The sequence below is a fragment of the Sesamum indicum genome, linkage group LG12 (genome assembly GCF_026168435.1).
Source record: "Sesamum indicum cultivar Baizhima isolate 11 linkage group LG12, ASM2616843v1, whole genome shotgun sequence".
Taxonomy (NCBI): Eukaryota; Viridiplantae; Streptophyta; class Magnoliopsida; order Lamiales; family Pedaliaceae; genus Sesamum; species Sesamum indicum.
This window is the reverse complement of record NC_142668.1, coordinates 17128220-17148752: the sequence shown is the minus strand read 5'-3', so window position 1 is coordinate 17148752 and position 20533 is coordinate 17128220. Positions and strand designations below refer to the sequence as shown.

At 35.3% G+C, this 20533-nt stretch overlaps 5 protein-coding genes across 8 annotated transcripts; 2 read left to right on the top strand and 3 right to left on the bottom strand.

Annotated features, from left to right (window-relative positions):
• The first annotated feature begins 886 nt into the window (after positions 1–886).
• Positions 887–2009, top strand: LOC105179473 (protein DELAY OF GERMINATION 1). The gene has a single exon (XM_011103102.3). The coding sequence runs from the start codon at positions 1024–1026 to the stop codon at positions 1774–1776; it is 753 nt and encodes a 250-aa protein (XP_011101404.1). The 5' UTR covers positions 887–1023; the 3' UTR covers positions 1777–2009.
• A 1728-nt stretch (positions 2010–3737) lies between these two features.
• Positions 3738–5350, bottom strand: LOC105179472 (uncharacterized). Of its 3 annotated transcripts, none has more exons than XM_011103100.3 (2): positions 5224–5350; positions 3738–4722 (listed from the first exon to the last, which is right to left on the bottom strand). In XM_011103100.3, exon 2 carries the CDS (start codon positions 4616–4618, stop codon positions 3902–3904), a length of 717 nt encoding a protein of 238 aa, XP_011101402.1. In that variant the 5' UTR covers positions 4619–4722; positions 5224–5350; the 3' UTR covers positions 3738–3901. The 3 variants fall into 3 exon arrangements, with proteins under 3 accessions (XP_011101402.1, XP_011101403.1, XP_011101400.1); XM_011103101.3 differs by having other exon boundaries at positions 3738–4641; positions 4998–5321; XM_011103098.3 differs by having other exon boundaries at positions 4998–5320.
• A 1884-nt stretch (positions 5351–7234) lies between these two features.
• LOC105179471 (NADP-specific glutamate dehydrogenase) lies at positions 7235–8337 on the bottom strand. Its single transcript, XM_011103097.3, has one exon. The coding sequence runs from the start codon at positions 8108–8110 to the stop codon at positions 7352–7354; it is 759 nt and encodes a 252-aa protein (XP_011101399.1). The 5' UTR covers positions 8111–8337; the 3' UTR covers positions 7235–7351.
• Positions 8338–11388: 3051 nt separating this feature from the next.
• LOC105179470 (transcription factor-like protein) lies at positions 11389–12557 on the top strand. The gene has a single exon (XM_011103096.3). The coding sequence runs from the start codon at positions 11696–11698 to the stop codon at positions 12410–12412; it is 717 nt and encodes a 238-aa protein (XP_011101398.1). The 5' UTR covers positions 11389–11695; the 3' UTR covers positions 12413–12557.
• A 413-nt stretch (positions 12558–12970) lies between these two features.
• Positions 12971–18764, bottom strand: LOC105179469 (protein MALE DISCOVERER 2). Of its 2 annotated transcripts, none has more exons than XM_011103095.3 (14): positions 18412–18764; positions 17703–18184; positions 17480–17612; positions 17188–17259; positions 16681–16824; positions 16448–16573; positions 16179–16274; positions 16027–16088; positions 15468–15944; positions 14802–14995; positions 14561–14693; positions 14304–14458; positions 13999–14187; positions 12971–13856 (listed from the first exon to the last, which is right to left on the bottom strand). In XM_011103095.3, the coding sequence occupies exons 2-14, from the start codon at positions 17800–17802 to the stop codon at positions 13596–13598; spliced, it is 2142 nt and encodes a 713-aa protein (XP_011101397.1). In that variant the 5' UTR covers positions 17803–18184; positions 18412–18764; the 3' UTR covers positions 12971–13595. The 2 variants fall into 2 exon arrangements, with proteins under 2 accessions (XP_011101397.1, XP_011101396.1); XM_011103094.3 differs by having other exon boundaries at positions 16448–16591; positions 18412–18763.
• Positions 18765–20533: the final 1769 nt, after the last annotated feature.

Genomic DNA, 20533 nt, shown 5'->3' with positions numbered 1-20533 from the left:
TTGTTTCATTTGTTTTTTTCTTGATGGTGTTATCTTTTGGGTCATGTAGTTAAGATATTTACACCACCTGGCTGATGAACTGATTACGCATAAGTGACGTGACGTGACTTGTTTTTCACCCCAAATTCAGTCTATTAATTTATAAGCATTTAACTAAGAAGTGTTAGCTCATGTTTGTGCCAAAACCTTGTATTTAATGTCTCTGTGGCTGAGTTTTATCAGAAGAAATTATGAGTTGATCACTGTATCATTGTTGCAAATAATTGCTTCAAGGGGAACCTGACTTGGTGGCATTTCATGGAATGTAATCCTGTGAAAACAGTCTAGAAATTAGACAAAGTAAACAATGCACATTTGATATCTTCACAGTTTATTTCGAAAATGGTGTAGAAAAGGATTGTCCTTAGCAAGCTTAATCAATCCAGATCCTTTGCTTTTGCATCATTAGCACATAATGAAACTTACTTGGGTGATCATGTGATGTCTTATCTCTTTCCATACGCCTACCAGCTTAGTACTGCTGCGGTAGCACCATGTTTTTGATTGTCAATTTTGTAATGCTAGAATTTTGTGCCAGTATTATTAGCAAGAGGCGAGCATTTCAGCAAGAATTTCATAAGCGACAAAAGCGAACACATGATCTCTGGTGCCCGAACAACTCAATGGAAGATGTTAGGGAAAAACAAGAGAGAGGATTGATTAACCATTCATAACAAGAATGCCAAGACAGATCCCTGAGCCTGAGGCCTTCTGTTCTATTCTCAGGTTTTGAGAGTAGCAGAGCTACTAAACTGAAGAATTTAGAATCTTGTACAAGTAACAACGTACTGCCATTTAATAAATTCCCCAACAGCTGGCTGATCATATCGTCTAATTACAGTTAACTTTTTACAGAAACATATATTTATTTATCTCTGGTCTGTTTGTGGCTAATACTCAACTTACAAACTGTAAATTTCCATGTATATATACACTACAGTTTTTAATTATCATATATGACATGACCTCAGAGAACATTTCGTTATGGAAAATAATGATGAAGGTTCTCGGCTCAGTTGCTTCAGGGAGTGGATGAGCCTCCAAGAGCAAGACCTTTCTGAGCTCCTACAGTCACTTCGCCTCAACAATGCTGATGGGGATGATCATACAGCAGAGCTGAGCCAACTTGTTGAAAAAAATATTAGGCACTTTCAAGAATACCTTTGCCGGCGAGTCAGCCTGGCTCGAGAGGATGTTTACCCCTACTTCTCTCCCACCTGGTGCACATCACTTGAGGGCTCCATGTTGTGGGCCGGAGGCTGCAGACCGTCGATATTTATAAGGCTCGTTTATGCTCTGTCTGGGAAGGAAATCTCATCCCGTCTGGATGAATATCTTCATGGCAATAGAACTGGTGGGCTTGGCGAGCTCTCACCGAGTCAAATCAACTCAATCAACAGTTTGCAGCTGAAGACAATTCGGGAGGAAGAAAAGCTATCGTCAAAGTTGGCCAGTATGCAAGAGGAGATGGCTGATCAGCCTATTGCCATCATTGCAAAGGAACTGGCAGCACACAGTGAGGCCAGCACGGAAGCCGAGGAGGCCCTGAAGTCGCTTGCCGTGTCAATGACCAGTATGCTGGAAGAGGCTGATAATCTGCGGTTGAACACGCTGAAAGAGCTGATGAGTATATTGACCCCAGTTCAGGCTGTCGATTTTCTGGCCACCGGAAGAAAACTTCATCTTTGCATCCATGCATGGGGCAGGAGGAGGGATCAAAAGCACGCAAGGCACTGAGTTTCCTAAATACAGCTATACATCATTATAGCTTTCATGTTCTTGTCGATGTCCAGTTTCAGTTAGTGTCCTTTTTACCAGTAATCACAATATGCTAAAGTCTCTGTGATGTTTTCAGTTGCTAATAATAATGTGGTACCATATTGTACTAATAAAATGCCCTTTCTCTAGGGCAAAAATAAATGTTCTTGCAGATTCACCTTGTTATGTCATCTGGAAAACTGATTCTGGAAGTTTATTCTTATGGACAATTTTTCTACTACCATTATATTTAGCTTATTCGTTAGTACTATGAGTTTCGTTTCACTATCGTAATTTCGCATCTTGTCGTAATTCAACAATCCATACGAGTCCATGTGGATGCGTATTTTGAATACTACACGATAAACTGTGTGCTTGCGACTGAAATATATCATGTTTTTGGTGTTAGGAAGGGCTGCTCCTGTTTTTCATAAATTGTGCACCTGCATATAAGCTGATGGCTGAAATTTGATGAGAGAATCAGTTGTTCGTATGTGCGTGCAAGAGGACAATGCTTCGATCAAGCTCTATCTAAATCTGCTCTTTCTTGATCCTTTCTTATTTCAGCCGCTGGAACAAGCCTTGCTCTTTTTCCTAAAACGACAGCAATTTGTTTGAAGCATATCTAAAACCTGATCATTCGTTTGCATACGATCACGTGAGTTGTGGCAGAGAGTCCATTGTCCCATTCAGATCACTTGAGGTAGTTATGATCAAACTCTAAATCGCATCACTAAGGTTTTTTGAAAAATTTTAACTTGCTCGAATTGATGTATAATTTAAAAATAGTAATTAATCATATTATAAAAGGATAATTATACTCCTCCTCTATGAGGTTTTATGTAATTACACGTAGATTTTGAAAATTTTTCATCTAGCACCTTTATGGTCTGTTTTCGTCTAACAAATAAGTCATTTCGTTAGTCAAATTCACCAAATTTGATGATATTAATAAAAAAATTGAATTAAAGATATTCACCCTTTGTTGGTCAAATAATATAAGCAAATTCATTGATTAATGGAAGGACTTATTTATTATACGAAAGCAAATTTTAAGAGTGTTGATGTAATTTCCCAAACCACTAGAGTTTGTGTAATTACATCTAACCTTAGCAGAAGAAAGCATAATTAATCCTATTATAAATATATCACACTTGTTGAATAATTAATTTAACTCGATTAGATTTAATTTGGGATAGATTTTTCATGTTTGTTGGACTTTTCCCAGCCAGTTACACTTCCATTAATCACAACAACAATGGCTAACGGGAGATATAACTAAGATTAGGAACATTTATTCTTGAAAATACGAGAGATTTTAGCTATTGTGGGAATCTATTATTCTTTTTATATTACTAAAGTAACTTTTTGCAAAATTTACATTTACAAGATTTATAGTTGGAAGTTAAGCATAATGAATATCGATATAAGATAATTAAATATATGATATAACTAATTTAAATTTTGAAATGTTTTTACTAAGTAGAAAGCCATTTACATAAGTATTTTATATGATATTTACTGTAAGGATAAAAAATATTATAATACAACGCAATACTATTTCTCAATATTTATTCTACATTTAATAACATATGCTATTTTGTGAATATTAAGTATTCTAAATATATGAAAACATTCAAAAGTAAATATAGGAAATCACACAATTTACTTAATACTTTCAAAATAAAATCTTATATATAACAAGACTTGTGCATTCTATTATAAGTTTCATTGTTATTTACAAAACATATAAATGACTTGTTTGAAAAGTTTTTATTTAATTCATTTTCTAAATCCTCTGAAAACATGGAAATGATATGCTAAAATCATCCGCAGCATCCATTCATGCATACCAATTGGAGCATTGAACATACCTAGCATTTCAATTGTATTCTAATCAGCAAGTTTAGGATAAGTTAAGATGATGCTGAAGACTGAACTTAGACATCAGAAGGTGATGAGAACCATCACAAGGACAGGCCAACTTCCTGCTAATCACAAGTTAACATGTATATTTACCTGACTTTACAAGATCATGGATGCTTAGTTACGTTTAATTGCAAAGAGAAAAAATGGCAACATCGTCCCAAGTCTAAACATTTTGTTACTCATCAGAATCAGAATATTTGCTAGCTCTGCCACCATGCTTCTTAGCCTGTTTCTTATCCTTACCTTTTCCTGCTGCCTTCCCTCCTCTCACATTTCCTTTGCTGCCTCCACCTCTACTCCCCTTGCCTCCGACTTCACCTGCTGCCACCCCTTTGCCACCAGCCCTTTGCCTGTTCTTCCCAGCTGCACCCTTCACCTTCTGCTCACTCTTATTCCTCTCAGTCTTGCTCATTGCAATATGTTCCTCAGATGTAGAAGGTGGATCATACACGTCTGGTGCCCAAGAAACTCGGCATTTAGCTGGCTTGCCTTCTTTCTCGCGACTCCCTTTGAGAGCAGAAACAAGATGTAGATCAGCCATTGGCGCGGTAATTGGTTCGTGTTTGGGTGGTTCATTCTTTAGATAGCCCATTTCAGCCAGTAATGATTCTTCTGATAAATCCTCCTCCTCTTCCTCTTCTGCCTCATCATAATATTGCCTTTCCGGCCCTTTTAACGTATCTCTTATGGATTCAGATTTCGCGTAGCCCATCTGCACTAACAATGCTTCTTCTGAAAATTCATCTTCCTCTTCCTCCTCCTCCTCAATGTAATATCTCCCTACAAGAACTTTCTGCAAATCATTTGTATCGTTCATTCCATCCCCATCACTGATCTTTAGCTTGCCTGACAAGCCAGGGCTTAGCTTGTCTGTTGAACTATGCTCTCCCATGGAAGTAATACTCTTAGATATAGCTTCAAAAGACGGATATACCACAATGAGAGCTGTTGTTCTTTGATTATCAACACGATGAATACATTTGGGATTTACTCAGCCTATAACAGCACATATGACAGAAAAATTAATAACAGGGACATCGTCTTATGACAAAAGCTTGAAATCAATCGCAACAAAGAGACCCTATTACTTCCAACAGCACCATAAACACGTGATATCAAACTTCAATTATAAAGAGTTGGGAATCTTGTTCGGAAAAATACACCTATTTCCAAAAGAAAAACAGAAAGGAAGACATCGGGATCATAAATCTTGACGCAGAAACTTCAAAGCGCTGAGATCAGTTATATCAAGAAGGAGATTATCGACTCACTGCGTATCAATAAATGGTAATCCAGTCCAAAGAACTCGCAAAATCTTCATCTCACACAACAATGCCAGGTAAAATCTCGAGAAACTACGGAATAGAAACATAAATACTTCGATAAATCAACCAAGATTCTACAAAACTATGTGAATTTCAAAGCAGCAGAAAGATAACGTTGGTTACTCCTTAATTCACCAACTATATTTCAAGTTATAATCGGATGATAGAGGACCTGGATAATTTCCGCAGTAAGTGCGCGAAGAATTTTAACAAATTGATCCAGATCACAAACTTTAGAAACCCTAGAAAAATCCAGCCCCAAATAGGTAATTTTGACTGTAGTCAAGGGCTCGATTCCGTTCTTCAGTATGAGGAAGATAATTTGTGGGCCTTAGACCAAGAGATGTTAATTGGGCCGAACATCTTCTGTTTTGGACCCACTTGAGAGTCTTGGCCCATCATAACTCACAAGATGATTATGACCAAGTCCATAACATTTTCTTAATATATATTTGTGATAAAGCAATATTTTTCTGTAATTCATGTATCGTCGCTTGATTCAAACTACGTGTTATGGCACTTTCAATGCATGTATAATTAAAATTCAAAAAATATAAATAATTAGATATTATTTACCAAAAAATGTTATTGCAGTAAACAATAATAATATAAAATAATTATGATAAAACATAAACAATTTTAAAACAGAATATTTGAAATAGAAAAAAGAGAAAATAATATTAACTCAAAATATTTTTTTTCCAGTAGTAGATAATGGGACAAATGTAGAAATTAATAGATAAAAAAAGAGGCATAAAAAAAATATTCTCCCTTAATATATTACTAATGGTAGAGGCACACATAATGCGTGTGGTAATGCTCTATATCTTTGAAAAAATAATTTCATAAAATTGATAATAATTTTAGTGCACAACATCAAGTGAAATAAATAAAGAAAAAATTAAATATATGTATTGATATTTGTGATTTTAGCACGAGTATAATATTCTTGGATCTTGACGATGAATTTGCGTTGATTGAGCAAAATAACTTGAGAAATAGGATCTATAAAACAACACGTTAGCATTCTAACGCTTAAGTTTGTTCTGGATTTAGGAATAAATAAATATAAAAATAAACCGTAATAAAAAATTGAGATAAAAATAAGAATTTCGGGGTAAAATATGATTATAACACGAGTTGAGAGTAGCAGCAAGACAGCAAGATAGTTTCCAGATTCTTGAAGGTATCCCTTTTGATGGGTGTTTCCTGTATTTATAGAGAAGGAGTCCCTCTTCATGGGGATTCTGTACATGACCTGTATTTCTGAGAAAAAAGACGAAAAAATCGTGGATAAAGCACGATTTCCTCTTATCTCTAGCTTGATTAGCATATTTTTTGTTGAGAGAGAACTCATTTTACTTTGAGAGCTCCTATTATGCAAAAAGTCCCTTTAGGTTAAGGAGTTTAGAAATAAGAGCTTGATTAGCATATTTTTTGTTGAGAGAGAACTCATTTTACTTTGAGAACTCCTATTATGCATAAAGTCCCTTTAGGTTAAGGAGTTTAGAATCTTGAAACCGCATCCCTTCTCCTGAACTGGGCTTGAAAGACAGGCCTATGATTTGGTAAGCCGTATGTTGGGCTTCCCTTTTAGCCCGTCCTCATCATGGACAGGTAGGTTATGAATTCCTCATTAGGCCAAATGCTTTTGAGTCATACACATCATGTAGATATGTTGTCTAAATAAATATAAGGTTCGAGATACATAAGTATAAATATTTATAAAAGTACATATATAAATGTGGAGAGTAATATTATACAACTTTTTTCTTTTGTCTGCATCAAAAGAAAAATTGAATATATTAAGCATATAATCTATAATATTGTAAGTTTAATATATATATATATATATATATAAGGATATTGGCAAAGGAATATTACTAACCCAAAAAACATTGAGAAGTAATAAGCACAATGAAAGTAATGGCAATAAAGGCGACTACAATTTATTTGATTTGATCTCATAATTTTATTTTTGACCAACACAAAAAGAATAATCCAATAAATAAAAAGTGAGTTGATAATATAGCATTTATGTCGAGAATAAAAGAAGTAACAAAAATTTGAAGTGTTTTAACATCTGTTTTCACCCTTAAATTAAATTAAAATTAAAAATTGACAGACATAAGAACAAATGCTCTGGTGGACATTGTAAGAAGAGAAATTATGGTATGTGAAGAGGATGAGAATGGTAATGAGATCCATTAATAAAACAACATTTCCATAACTCCCATTTACAACAACTCCCCCAGCTATAAAAATTGCAACTTCAAATATAAAAATAAATAAAAATCCTCTCATATAAATCTCTTTTTTCTCCTCAATCTGTTGGGAGAAGAAGCTCTGGAGACCAAGTACCCTACACCAAGACACACTACCCAAATCCCCACGTCCACCGCCCACTTCACTCCCTCCATCTCCATCTCCATCTCCATCTCCACCTCCATATCATTCTCCCCACCCTCAATTCCCTCCTCCCCACTACACTCACAGCACCTGCACATATCCGATCCCAACTCCCCCTCCTCCCTCTCTTCTGGAATCTCCTCTAGCTCACAACACTTACGCCTCCTCCTCTGCCGCCGCCGCCGATCCCCCACCATCTCCATCTTCTCGCTCATCACCGCAGCCGGACCCTCCGGCGCAACCAACACCTCAGCGTCATCCACCCCCTCCACGAAGTCTTCCAACTTGCAGTCCATCTTCCACTTTTCTCCCTCATCTTTTCTAAAAATTCCCTTCAACACCTTCACATCCCCCACGTATATCTCGAACCTCACCCCTTCACAAACCGCCACTCTCTCTTTGCTTGCGTACACCGCGCCTCTGCTGCTCTCACTCGACAAAACCCGATGGAGCGTCACGAAAGCGGGTGAGTCGGGTCGGAGGTTTGACCCGTTTATCTCCATGAGGCTTCCGTTGATGCGGGGAAGATAATGCAGGGTCAAGAAATCGGGTAAGCGGGCTTTGTTCTTGGAGCACGAAGCCGATAACCGGGTGGAGAACGCTTTGATTTTCAAGCGTTCTCTCTCGTTCTGTTGAAACCCGCGACACATTTTCTTTTTTCCCAACTAATAATTCTCTTTTGCTAGCTCTTCCTTTCTTTGAGTTTTGAATAATGGGAGGTTTGCTGATGGGTTTTTATGCAGAAATGAGGGAGACAACAGAATTGGAGAAATCAAGGGGTGTGGGAGTGAGGAGCACACGGTTTTGATGAATATATGGGTTTGGGTTTGGAGTTTTTTATTAATACTTGGGGTTGCAATTTGCATGAAGAGAGTGAGTGGGAAGGAAAATGTTGGACAAATTGCGGGCCAATGGTTTTCGCGTTTTGGGTGTTTGATTTTCTACGCGTTGGGAGGGGCGGCGACGACTTCTTTTGTAACATCCTCCAATATTAGTATATAAATAATCATTTATTGATGCCAGAAAAAATAAATATATATTATGATGAATTATATAATATTTATAATTAATGAGATAATTAAAAATCGAGATAGAATATCATACAAGTACGAATATTTATATAATAGAAATTTGGAGTTATAATAAAGATTTGTAAAGATGATGGAAGCAAATAAAGTCTTAATATAATATGTATATATAAGCACTATATAATATATATATACACTACACGACAAAAGAAATTATCCTGAGCAATATATTTTTATAATATATAATTAATCATCGCTATGCGGTTTTGGGAGAATTATATGAGATAGAGAGAAAAAAAATTGTTAAAAAAGCAACCCTGGTGAGAAAATGAGAAAGAAAAAAGTCTGTTAGAATAAACAAAAATTAGTAAATGAGAAAAAAATTATAATTGTGAGATAATTGAAGAAAATTGTAATTATTATTTTGATAATCTTTTTTAAAGAAAAAAATAAATTAAAGATTAAATTTGAGTATTCAAAAGTTGGTATGATAAAAGATTTTTTTTTATAATAATAATAATAAAACTCATTTTTTGGCTAAATTTTATGGAAAAGTTAAAATATAAGATGAATCTAAAAAAAGTAAATCGATTAAGTTGAAATAGTAGTAGCAGAAAAACATTCTACACTAAAAGAGTGAGAATTTAATAAAAAAAAATTAATAAATTAAATTAAATTTGGGAGATACATAAAAAGTACTCTCCCTCACTAAAAAGACTAGTTGTATGTGGTACATTCGATTTATGTACATAAAAAATTTAAATAACTCATTTACTATTTTTTTTTTTGGTGGTAGGAAAAATAATTATGATAAAAATAAATAATTTTAAAAATGAATATTTGAATTGGGAAGAAAAAAAAATATTAACTAAAAATAAATTTTAATACTTGTATATAATAAAATAAATGTAAAAAGCATTAGGTGGACAAAAAATAACATATCAAAAATAAAAAAGACATCAAAAATATTAATATAGTATAAATTAAAATAAATTCTGACACTTATAGGTTTGAAATCTATTAAGAGTTTTAAGAATATTGAAGTACCAATCGGTTTCGAAAAGAAAAGTTTGGTAAGGCCTCAGGACTGGTAGGAAGATTATGTGATCTTTTGGAAATTTAGAAATGTTTTATTTGAATTAGATTTGTTGAATCAAATTAATCACAAAATAAAATTATATTTACTTTGACATATAAATTTGTATAAAAAAATTAGTATATATAAATTAATATAGTGTTTACTTTGTTATATCGGGGCAAAATCAAAGTCCTACACTAATTACTGTTACACCTGAATGATTAATACTACCTTAAAAAGTGGTTATAAATTAGTCCCAAAGTTACATTAAATGTGAATGAACATTGTACCCTCGAAATTAGACTAAATGGTAATGATGATGATGACAATAATAATAATAATAACAACAACAGTAATAAAATAATAATAATGATAAGAACAATAATAATAATAATAATAATAGTATGTTGTCAATTAAATTTTATAAACAAGGTCTCAAAGGCAATTTTCTTACAAAAATTACGTGAATACATCAAAGTAAACACTTGATAGAATGTACCCTATTTTAATAATACATATAAGTATACACTTGACTAATTATATAGGGCTTTATTATCATTCATTTAATAAAGGGTAACCCTACTATTCATTTAATACGATTCTCGAAGTAAACGGACCCTAAATGTGATAGACCCGTCATATGATTGGTCATTAATTTTAAACAATACATCAATTACACTGTAAGTATATTGTATCTATCGTATAATTAATTCAAATTCAACCAAACACAATCTAAATTAAAAATTCCAAAAAAAAAAAAAATTAATAATGCATGATCTCCTCAAACACATAGAGATTGCATGGCATCCTATGACTGCCACCACCAGTACGGGGTTAGTGATGAAGTGTTCACTTTTCATTTAACTAATATCAGTTCCAATTTTACTAGGATTTAGAATTCGTTACTTTGCGTAGGTATATTATAAAATGGGTAGATGATCAATATATAATATTTGATCAAGTGAAGATTGGATTTTATATTAATAGTGAAAATTGTATTTGTCTTACTGATATGTGATGGGAATACGGTGATCAAGTTGGATAATAACTCAATAAATTTTAAGTAAAAAAAATTAAATTACGATTAAATTTCGTTGGTTAAGGTAGCAACACGGGTTTATCGAAACCACCATTTAACCATAGAAAAAAGACATTCAACAGTGGAAATGTATTACCGGGTCTAAAATGTCTTAGTTTTTTCCAGCAAAACACTATATTAAAAATATTATTAATATAAAAATTCTAGAAAAGATATTGTGTTTTTTTACAATAATATAATTATAAAAAAGTTAATAGATATCACATCGTAATTAGTTTCAATAATTATATTAAGCATTGGTGAATTACAACTCGAGATTAGAGATATATATATGTTAGCTTTACTGTTTTTATTATGTTGTGTATATAATAAATATAATTTATTCAGTGGCTCACATCAACTAAACCTCATGATTAGTTTAATTAATTGTGGATAGCGCCAACTCATTAATTATATTTCATGAATTTTAGAAATTTATTTTGAAAAAACGCTATAGTGGAAAGAAAATATCTTAAATTTATAAATTATTTGCAGTTAACATAAGATATTTGTGTATGTCGTTATTATTACTATTTTAGATATATAAAGATTAGCCTAAAAAAGACAAGGCAAGAGCTGAAGGTGAAGGGATTGGGGGTGCACTAATGGGGCATCATGACTAATATACAAATATACCTCCACGTGGGAACCCACCTGAGTTGTGGTGGTGACACGTTCATACACCTGCATATCACACTACTACCCTTCATGCATGTAATTAGTATGTACCCCATGATTTAACCCTTGGGCTCCCTGGAAGGTTGCTTTCTTTGCATTTTCCCCAAACAAACCCAACTTTCTTGCAGCTACCCTGCCTTCTCCCTCATCCTACATCTGCTCATTACTTCTCTTTTCTTAACAACGTACGCCCTACCTCTGTATACATATATATATACTTACCGCACTTTAATTTCCTTCCCTGTGCGGCTCTCTGTACACGCACGCACGCACTCACTGTCTTCTTCTTTCTTTCTCTCTCTCTATATATATGTCTATGGATGTATACATGTAATAAATAATCCACCCACCCTTTACTTTCTCGTCTGCATAGATGGATATGCATAGTGCAGGGATTAAAATGAACAGCAAAGTGGAAGAGAAGTTCTCAGATTTCTACAGGAAATGGATGGGCCAACTTGAAGATTTTCTTCAGCTGCTGCTTGTGGTGTCGAGAGAGCATTCTCATTCTCAGGCGGCCGAGGATATGGTTAATAAGCTCACCGCCCACCACAAGCAGTACTACACATTCAAATGGGCTGCCGCCCATGAAGATGTCTTGGCCTTCTTCACCCCTGTTTGGTTGAGCCGTCTTGAGAATGCCCATCTCTGGGTCACTGGCTGGAAGCCCTCGCTCGTTTTTCGGCTTGTGGAGTCGGCTGCCATGACGGAGGAGCAGGTGAAGAAGATTGAGGCTTTGAGAGTGAAGATCAAGATGGAGGAAGAGAGGGTGGAGAGGGAGATGGAGAGGCAGCAGGTGGCCGTGGCGGATAGGAAAATGGTAGAGCTGGTGAGGCAGGAGCAGTTGGCGGAGAAGAACGGTGGAGCGGCGGAGGTGAGCGGGTTGGTGGAGGTGGCGGTCAGAGGGATGTTGGCTGGGTTGGAGAGAGTGATGAAAATGGCGGACTGTGTGAGGCTGAAGACGTTGAAAGGAATGCTGGATGTGTTGACTCCCATACAGTGCGTGGACTTGTTAGCTGCTAAGTCAATGCTCCAAATCCAGATGAGGAAAATGGGGGAAAAGAGAGATAAATCGTTGTTGTTGTTATGATAACAAAATTTTCAGAGGAGAAAATCATACCTTTTAATTAGTTTTAGGCTGTGCGTGGGAAGAGCTTACCCTTACCCTTACCTACCTACTGTTTTGTTTAATAATTTAGTTTGAATTGAGTTTTGATCAAGTTTAAATTTAATTATATGTTGGATCTTATTATAAACTAATTATCTGATTGATGTCTTATTTAAGGAGGAGGAGTTTTCATGATTTAAGTATTAATTTAGTGTGAAATATTAATGTAATTGCAATCAATATGGGGTGGGAGATGGGAGTCTGTACATTGAATTAAAATAAATTTCTACGTTGACAGACAGCTAATTGTAATAGTAGAAGTGGAAGTCGAAGCAAAAACTCAAAATGAATGTTTGGTTTCATATTTCATTCAACATTTTATTCAATTTTGTGATGTGACAAGTAGCAGCCAGTATTAAATTTCATGCCCAATTTCTCCAGGGGAGGTAGCAATAGCAAATATAACATAAGGTCCTCCTCCTCCTCTTCTTCACAATATGTATAATGCAAAATAGATATTATGTATATATATATACAATCTGGAGCCTCCGAAGAATAAAGATTTTATTCTAAAATAGGATCTCTCATGCCTATACTATAGACATACGTACAGTTGGCCAAAATAGTTCCTGGAAAAGCATCGAATTCTAAGGGCTTTTCATGTGTGCAAAGCTACAACAACAACAAGTAGTCCAGTAGACCAACACAAAACAAAAACAAAAAAGAAAACTTCACCTTGTACCTTCATCTATTGTACTCTATACCTTAAACATGTGATTTAGCGTGTGCAAGCTACCACAAGTTCAATAAAAAACCCATGCAAGAGGACATTACCCAACTCAGATACACCCCCCCCCCCCCCCAAGAGAAAAACACACAAACGTCCTTATGATGATCCACCTCCCTCCCAATTCACTTTTACATAAAATGGTACTCACAAAAGCTCGTTCGTTCGATATTTGATCACAGCCCACGTCCTCTCATGGTAACAAAATTTTTTTTGTCGAAGAATAAAACAATAGGGATTATAAGAATGGCTTACTAATGAAGGAAAAAAGATAGTTACAGATCTTCTTGTAGCGCTTTTGTCAAGGGATTTTGCATCCGCCCGTATGCAGTAAAATGAAGATACAATTGACTTACATTATGGGCATGCAGTCAAAGATCAAGCTGCCTCTTGTGATAAGATCTCGAGTTCAGCCCACCAAAGCGGAGACAGTCTTGGAGTTGCTGCTTCTGGTGATATATCAATGGCTTGTCTCAATTTCTGAATGATTTCCTTCATTGAAGGTCTTTGCCCTACATCTTGCTGGATGCAGCTCTGGATTACCTCACACACGACCTCAAGTTCGTTTTCTTTGGGGGATTTTAAGCTTGGATCGATCAACTGGCTGATGGTTGTCTTATCGTTCAAGTACGTGCAAGCCTGCCAAGGGTTCAAATAATCTTCATCACAAAAACAGTCGAAAGAGTTTCGCATATAAACCAATCAAGAGACACCGGCCGTACGCATTTTTTGAAACATAAGAGACAAACATATAATAATGAGACATTTGGTAGATGGATACCCAGTTTACTATATCCCCTTCCTCTTCTGAGTAAGGGAGTTTCCCAGAAATTATTTCGAGCAACAGGATCCCAAAACTGTGAATATTTGTTTCCACAGCAAGTGGAGGCAGTTCAGAGTGCTCGGCATCATTTTCCGTGGTCTTCTTCGTCTTGGCTATTAGTTCTGACCAGAAAGTGACATCACCAATCTGCAAAAGAAAATTATCATCTGTTAAAGAATGAATTGGCAATATGTATCCTAGTTTGTTGCATTATTGCATGAATGATACAAAGCATAAGCGTACATTCAGATAATAAAGCTTACTTTAGCAGCATAATCATCTGTCAAAAATATTTCTTTGGAAGCCAAGTTGGCATGTACAACTGGTGGATTGAGATCATGCATGTGCTGAAGGCAGTAAGCTGTCCCCATGATTATTCTCATCCTTGCATTCCAGTCAAGGTGTTCAAGATCTTCATCTGAATAAACAAAAAAATATCAACCTGGTTACAATTTTCTTCTAAAGAAAGAAAAGAAGGAACTTCGCATAAAAAAGATGACTGTCTCACAAAAAAATTTACCATGTAGATGTTCAAAGAGAGTGCCATTTGGAGCAAACTCAAAAACCATCATTCTAGTGAAAGGTTCTTCTTCCTCGCAGTACCCAATAAGATTTATGTAATTCTTGTGATTCACTCTCGACAAGCTATCGATCTTTGGTAGTAGCAAGATGAAAAAGAATAAATTTAGGTCAAAATCATGATGGAGATGATCACGGTTTATGCATGATACGCTTTGGAACAAGGACGAATATCGTCTAACCTTCTTCCTGAATGCTAATTCTGCTTGTTTTGACCATTGTTTCGCAGAAGCTACAACGGTTGAAGCAACAGCAATCTCTACTCCACTGGATAGAGTTCCTTTGTACAAAGTGGCCACACCTTCTTGGGCCATAATAATATTGCTGAAATCCTCACATGCAGTTTCTAGCTCATCTCTGTTCAACTTGGGGACCCCTACAAATTAAACACATTGATTTAAACAAAAACATGGTAACACAGAGCTCATTACAAGAGCTAAAACAACTGATATACTGTTATTCAGATGGCTTTAAAGCAACTTCAAAACTTTGAAATGATTATTATATGAATTTCTTTTTAATCATTGCTTAAACTTCAGCCTCTCTGAGAAACTTGTGGAATGTAACCCTTATCACATGTGTCAACACTCAATTTCAGCAATACTAATGTTTGTCTGGAAATTGCCTTCCATGTCTTCTTTCCTTTAGATTGCTTGATTCATGTCCCATACAGCCAAAAGTCTACGTATACATACAGTATTCAGGCGATTATAACATACCTTTAAATATGTTACTAACTCAACAAAATTTTCATTGAAAAGTTCCAGCATAATTGAAACAATCAACAAGCCGCTGAAATCTTTATATCTCAATGAGTAAGGTTAATAGATCAAATATGGAAAGCATACCTGTAACAAAAGCTTTCTGCAACTGTCCGCTCAGTCCACTCTTCCAAGGACCAATTGTTCTTGCTGCTCTGCTTCTGGAGAGGACAATTATAACTGCAAGAATAATGAGCAAGAAAACTGCACTTGATATTCCAATTATAAGTTTAAGCGAATTCCCAGAACTTCCACCAGCTGACGAATGTTCCTCATTTTGTTGGCTGACAGCACCAGGACTGTCAAGAGGCATATTCTCTTGTGGAGGAGGTGGTGAGGATATAGGAGGTGAGGGTGCCTGAGTGGGAGAGAGTTTGTTTGCATTTGGTACAGCAGGAAATGACCCACTACTTCTGCTTGGAAGAGAAATGGCAGTTCCCGATGGGGCTGGCGCTGTATCTTTAGGAGGGATAGCGACAAGGTTATTGGACTGTTCAGCTAGTACGCGCCGCACATCATTCACTTGCTTATTTATGTTCTGGATGACACCTGGCTCATGGGTTTCTAGCAAATGCAAGAAAGTCAAAGTCACAGAGTACCATTAATTTAAGAGAGTAATGGATAAATAAGTAAAAAATCGTCTCACCTGTTACATTGGTGCAGCCATCATTGGCGTGGTTGTGTGGCGATTCACTTCCCACCTTGAAGCTTGAGAAAAGGCAATACAGATTCATGAATCACATGCAATTGGGATTAAGATGACAAATAGAACAAAATGCACACATCATGATTTCTTACTTCAGGAGCCGATTGAGGTAATGTGTTATGCTCCATTTAGACGTCATTCGGAAGGAATCGGATTTCTTCGGTTGTTTTAAAACGCTCTGCCAGATGCTGATCAAGCAAACATTATGTTAAGAAGAAAACAACAAAAAATGCAAATGCCACGTATGCTTTTAAATGTTTAAGGAAACAGTAAGGTTAATTAAAACTGAGAAGAGTAAACTTAGTTTGACAAATGGCCAGTTACTGTATGCCAGAGGAAACAGAAGTCAGGAATATCATACCAGTGTCCAACTTTTCTATTTGAGCAGCCAACTCCAGCAGCTGCTGCAGTTGGAAGGGTATCATCGAACTCCAGATCAGTTAGCAAACTAAGCTTCTCAATCTCCACGGGGATGCTTCCTTCAAATCTATTATTACAAAGCAACCTAGAATGAAATAAATATATATTAGCTGAGCTAAATAATACTGCATTAAGCAAGATAAACATATAAGAAACTCTTAAATTTATACTTACAGGCGTTTTAGGGAATGCAACCCTCCTAATTCTGCAGGAACTGTTCCACTCAAGTTATTATCCCTCAAGTCCAACACTTCCAGTTTCGTGAGTTGTCCAAACTGTGGGGGTATGGTGCCAGAAAGATGGCTCTTCGAAAGGTCACTTGTGACACAACCAGAGGACATTAGCCAAGGATAATCACAAAATTACCAAAAGCAAAAAGAAACTAAGAGTTTATGAGTGGATAGCTCCTCCAATATTTATGAGGATTTGAGAAGATAAAAGCTGCCGTCTCACTACAAGATCATAGAACAAACTCTAGAACCAAACACTCCAGTTCTATATTATGCTCGTTCTCTATGACCCCTTTGAAAAGGAAACTCCCATTTGCCAGAACAAGTGCATGTGATGATAGGTAATCAATGGTTTCTTAAATGTGGTAAAAGGATAAATGCAGGAAAATCCTACTAGCCACACATTGCAAATATCTGATTATCAATGCACATAAATAATGTTTATACTCACAGAATTCTTAAATGAGTAAGATTTCCAAGCTCTGGTGCCAATACTCCCTCCAATTCTTGTCCATTAAGATTTCTATAAAAGACAGGAAAGCTTATGAATCAGGGAGTATACAAAATTCTTCCATCAACATGAGGTGATTCTCATTTAGCATATCAAATACTAGAACGGTACTGGTGTTGGTTCCTGGGACGACAAGGAATAACATTATCCTTCCATTTAAAGTAGGAAATTCAAAAAACACTAAAACATTCACAATGATGATGAAGATTTAGGTTATACATCGAGGACTTACAGCATAACCACTTTACCGTCCAGGCATTCAATGCCCGACCACATGCATGGGTTGCAGTCATTACTATTCCAATTTGCTAAAGCTCCAAATGGGTCGAACTCCACATTTGCTCGGAATTTTAACAGTGATAATCCTGCATTTCCATGTTTTATCGAGTCAACTACTTCACAGAATGCAAAACACTTAAAAACCGAACTTTTATGTCAATGAATTCCTACATTACCTTCAGAATTAAGCGACAACGATCCATGAATTTCAGAAACAAGAATCACAAGTGCAAAAGAAGACAACTTTATTCCCCAAGCGGACCATCTACCCCCCATTGCTAGCCGATCAATTCGTCGCTGTAATGGAGGCAGTTTCTGCCAATGGCCAGGACTCGATACAAGGAAATAAATAAAATCGCCAGCTTTATAGTGCAAAATAACCCTCCGAGCAATGTAGAATTACTCGGATAAAACACCAATTATACAACACCAACAATTTCTTCAACTCAGCAGTTCAAGAAAAAACTGTACATTTACAAATCCACTACGAGGCACAAACTACGTAACAAGTATACAAATCTATGCTAGCCATCTTGAATCTATCAACAGAATCGGGGTCTCTCATCTTCACCGGCTTTTATTTAGGCTATAACACCTTCGTTTTCTGGAGGGACTGCATAACCGGGCGGAACGAACTACCCCAAGATTCGGCCTTCAGCTGAAAAAGGTAAATAAAATTAACAACCTGGTTTCCAAATACGAATAAACCACATTTAAAAAACACAAGCTTATTTGACAACCCTCTACAGAATCATAATAGAAAATAAAAAAAAAAAAGACTTTGAAGAAGAATAACCATAGGAACAAGCAATCACAGGAAAAGCAAAAAAAGCGCTTGAAAATGCAAAGACATGCAGAGTATAAAAGAAAAAAGAAAAAACTCACCGGAGAAAGAGAAACAAGACGGGCAGTCAATAATAATACAATGAATTTCTTTGATTGCCTTATGATTCGTGGGTAGAAGACAGAATGTGCAAATCAATGTACAAATTGTTTTCAAGAAAATGCAGAGGGAAGAAAGGGTTGATGATGTTGAAAATTAGGAGTGGGGAAGAAATGTGGTTCCACACTGGGAATGGCAGCTCGCAGAAGATTCTTAATAATAATAATAATTAATTAGTATGGGGGTTGAAAATAACAGAGAAGAAATTGAGCGTGATTTTCTTGACTGCCCTTTTCAGGATGATCTCAGAGGTGAAAACTCTCCTCGACCATCTTTTTTTCTGAAAGAGGGGAAATGGGCCCAAAAAACACAAAAAAGGAAATCTTTTCTCTCTCTAAAAAAAGAAAGTTGTTTTATCTCACTACCCCTCCACATTAATCGCTTTTTTCCTTCTTACTATATATCTTTTTTTCTTTTTACGATTAAATTTCTAATTATCTAAATTCTTAGTATTAATCTCATTCTAATCAAACCTCAATTTCCCAGAGTAATTATTTATTTAATTTAATCAGCTTTATATTTAAATTTTTATTTAATTTAAAATTAAGTGAGTCAATACATCGGAGATGCTTTATTCGCAGCAATGCAAAATCGGAAATCCGGTAAAGAGTTAATAAACGGGGGCAGGCGGGTTTTTTAAAGTGGGTGGTGTTGCGGGCCCCCACATCCGAAGTACCCGGACGCGCTTTTTGCCATACCTTGACTGGGTCCCACTTCCTCCAACACATTTCCTGCGTGCCTCCCTCTTCCACCAATTCATATACTTTATTTTAATCCTTTTTTCCTCTGAAAATAAATTATAATTTTTTTAAACAGAAATTAACATATATAAAATCAAACCAACAATATTTATTCTTTAAATAACTACACATACACTCTCTAAAAATATCGATATTAATATACAAATTATTTTTACTTTTTTATTGTCATAAATAATTTTATAATTATATAAGAGGTATGAAAAATTTATGTACCTGAAGAGTGTAAATATAATTATTCTTTATATATTATTAATAAAGAAATTAGGACAGTGATATAGTTTGTGGTGTTGTAACGTAATTGGAGGGGAATCTTGCAATCATTTATGACGGCCCAATCTAATTTGGGTCCAATTCAGATTCACATACTTAAAATCTTAGCCCAAAATTAACCCGCAAAGTCTATTAAATTGGATGACGGCCCAAAGTCCTTATTAACATAATTTTGAATATTTGGAGCCAATAAATAGGAATAGGAATAGGAATAGGAAGGGTAGCAGAGTAGTAGTAGTAGTAGTCATTACTCAGTCCTCAATAGCCTTCCACATAATAATCAGACCAATGAATGATTCAAATAGCGTTTGTAATTAATGGTGCAATTATCGTTGGCGTTGAACCATTATATATACATAAAACATCATCAACCACTTAATCAAACTAATTAATACACACCTAATTGGTTTAATGAAAATTAATATATATAATCTGAACAGCAAATTTCATTTCCAAATACTTACGTCTAATGGCAATATTTCGACTCGAAAATTAAATCGGAGTAAATTTTTTATGACAACCCATTATTTATAGTTGTGGATTTAGCTGATTCCTACCTATTTATTAATTATGATTCACGCAAAAAAATAAAAAAAATAATCATTAATGGTTAGGGGAGATGTGCACGGATCCCAAACATAAATTTTTAAAAGTTAATACCTTTTTTATCCCTAATTTTAAATGTTGAAAATCCTGATCATGTGTTGTTTTCTTTTTTTTCCCGCTATAATATATTCCAAATGCACTTGTATAGACTATAATTATATATATACTTTTCAACCTTTGAATGTTTGAATAGAGATTGAAGACTTATGCGCTAATTTAACTTTTGTTGGCCAAAGAAAAAGTATTCATTCATGCATTTCTTGAACTTTTGTAAAGACTAATTAATTAACTTTTAAGATATAATAATAATAATTATGTTTGTAGGTAATTGTACGTAGTTAATAGAGAGTTTTGAAGTTGATGATGATGAGAATAATGAGTGTTGGGATGGATGGAATAGATTGGACGTAAGATGCATGTAAATAGG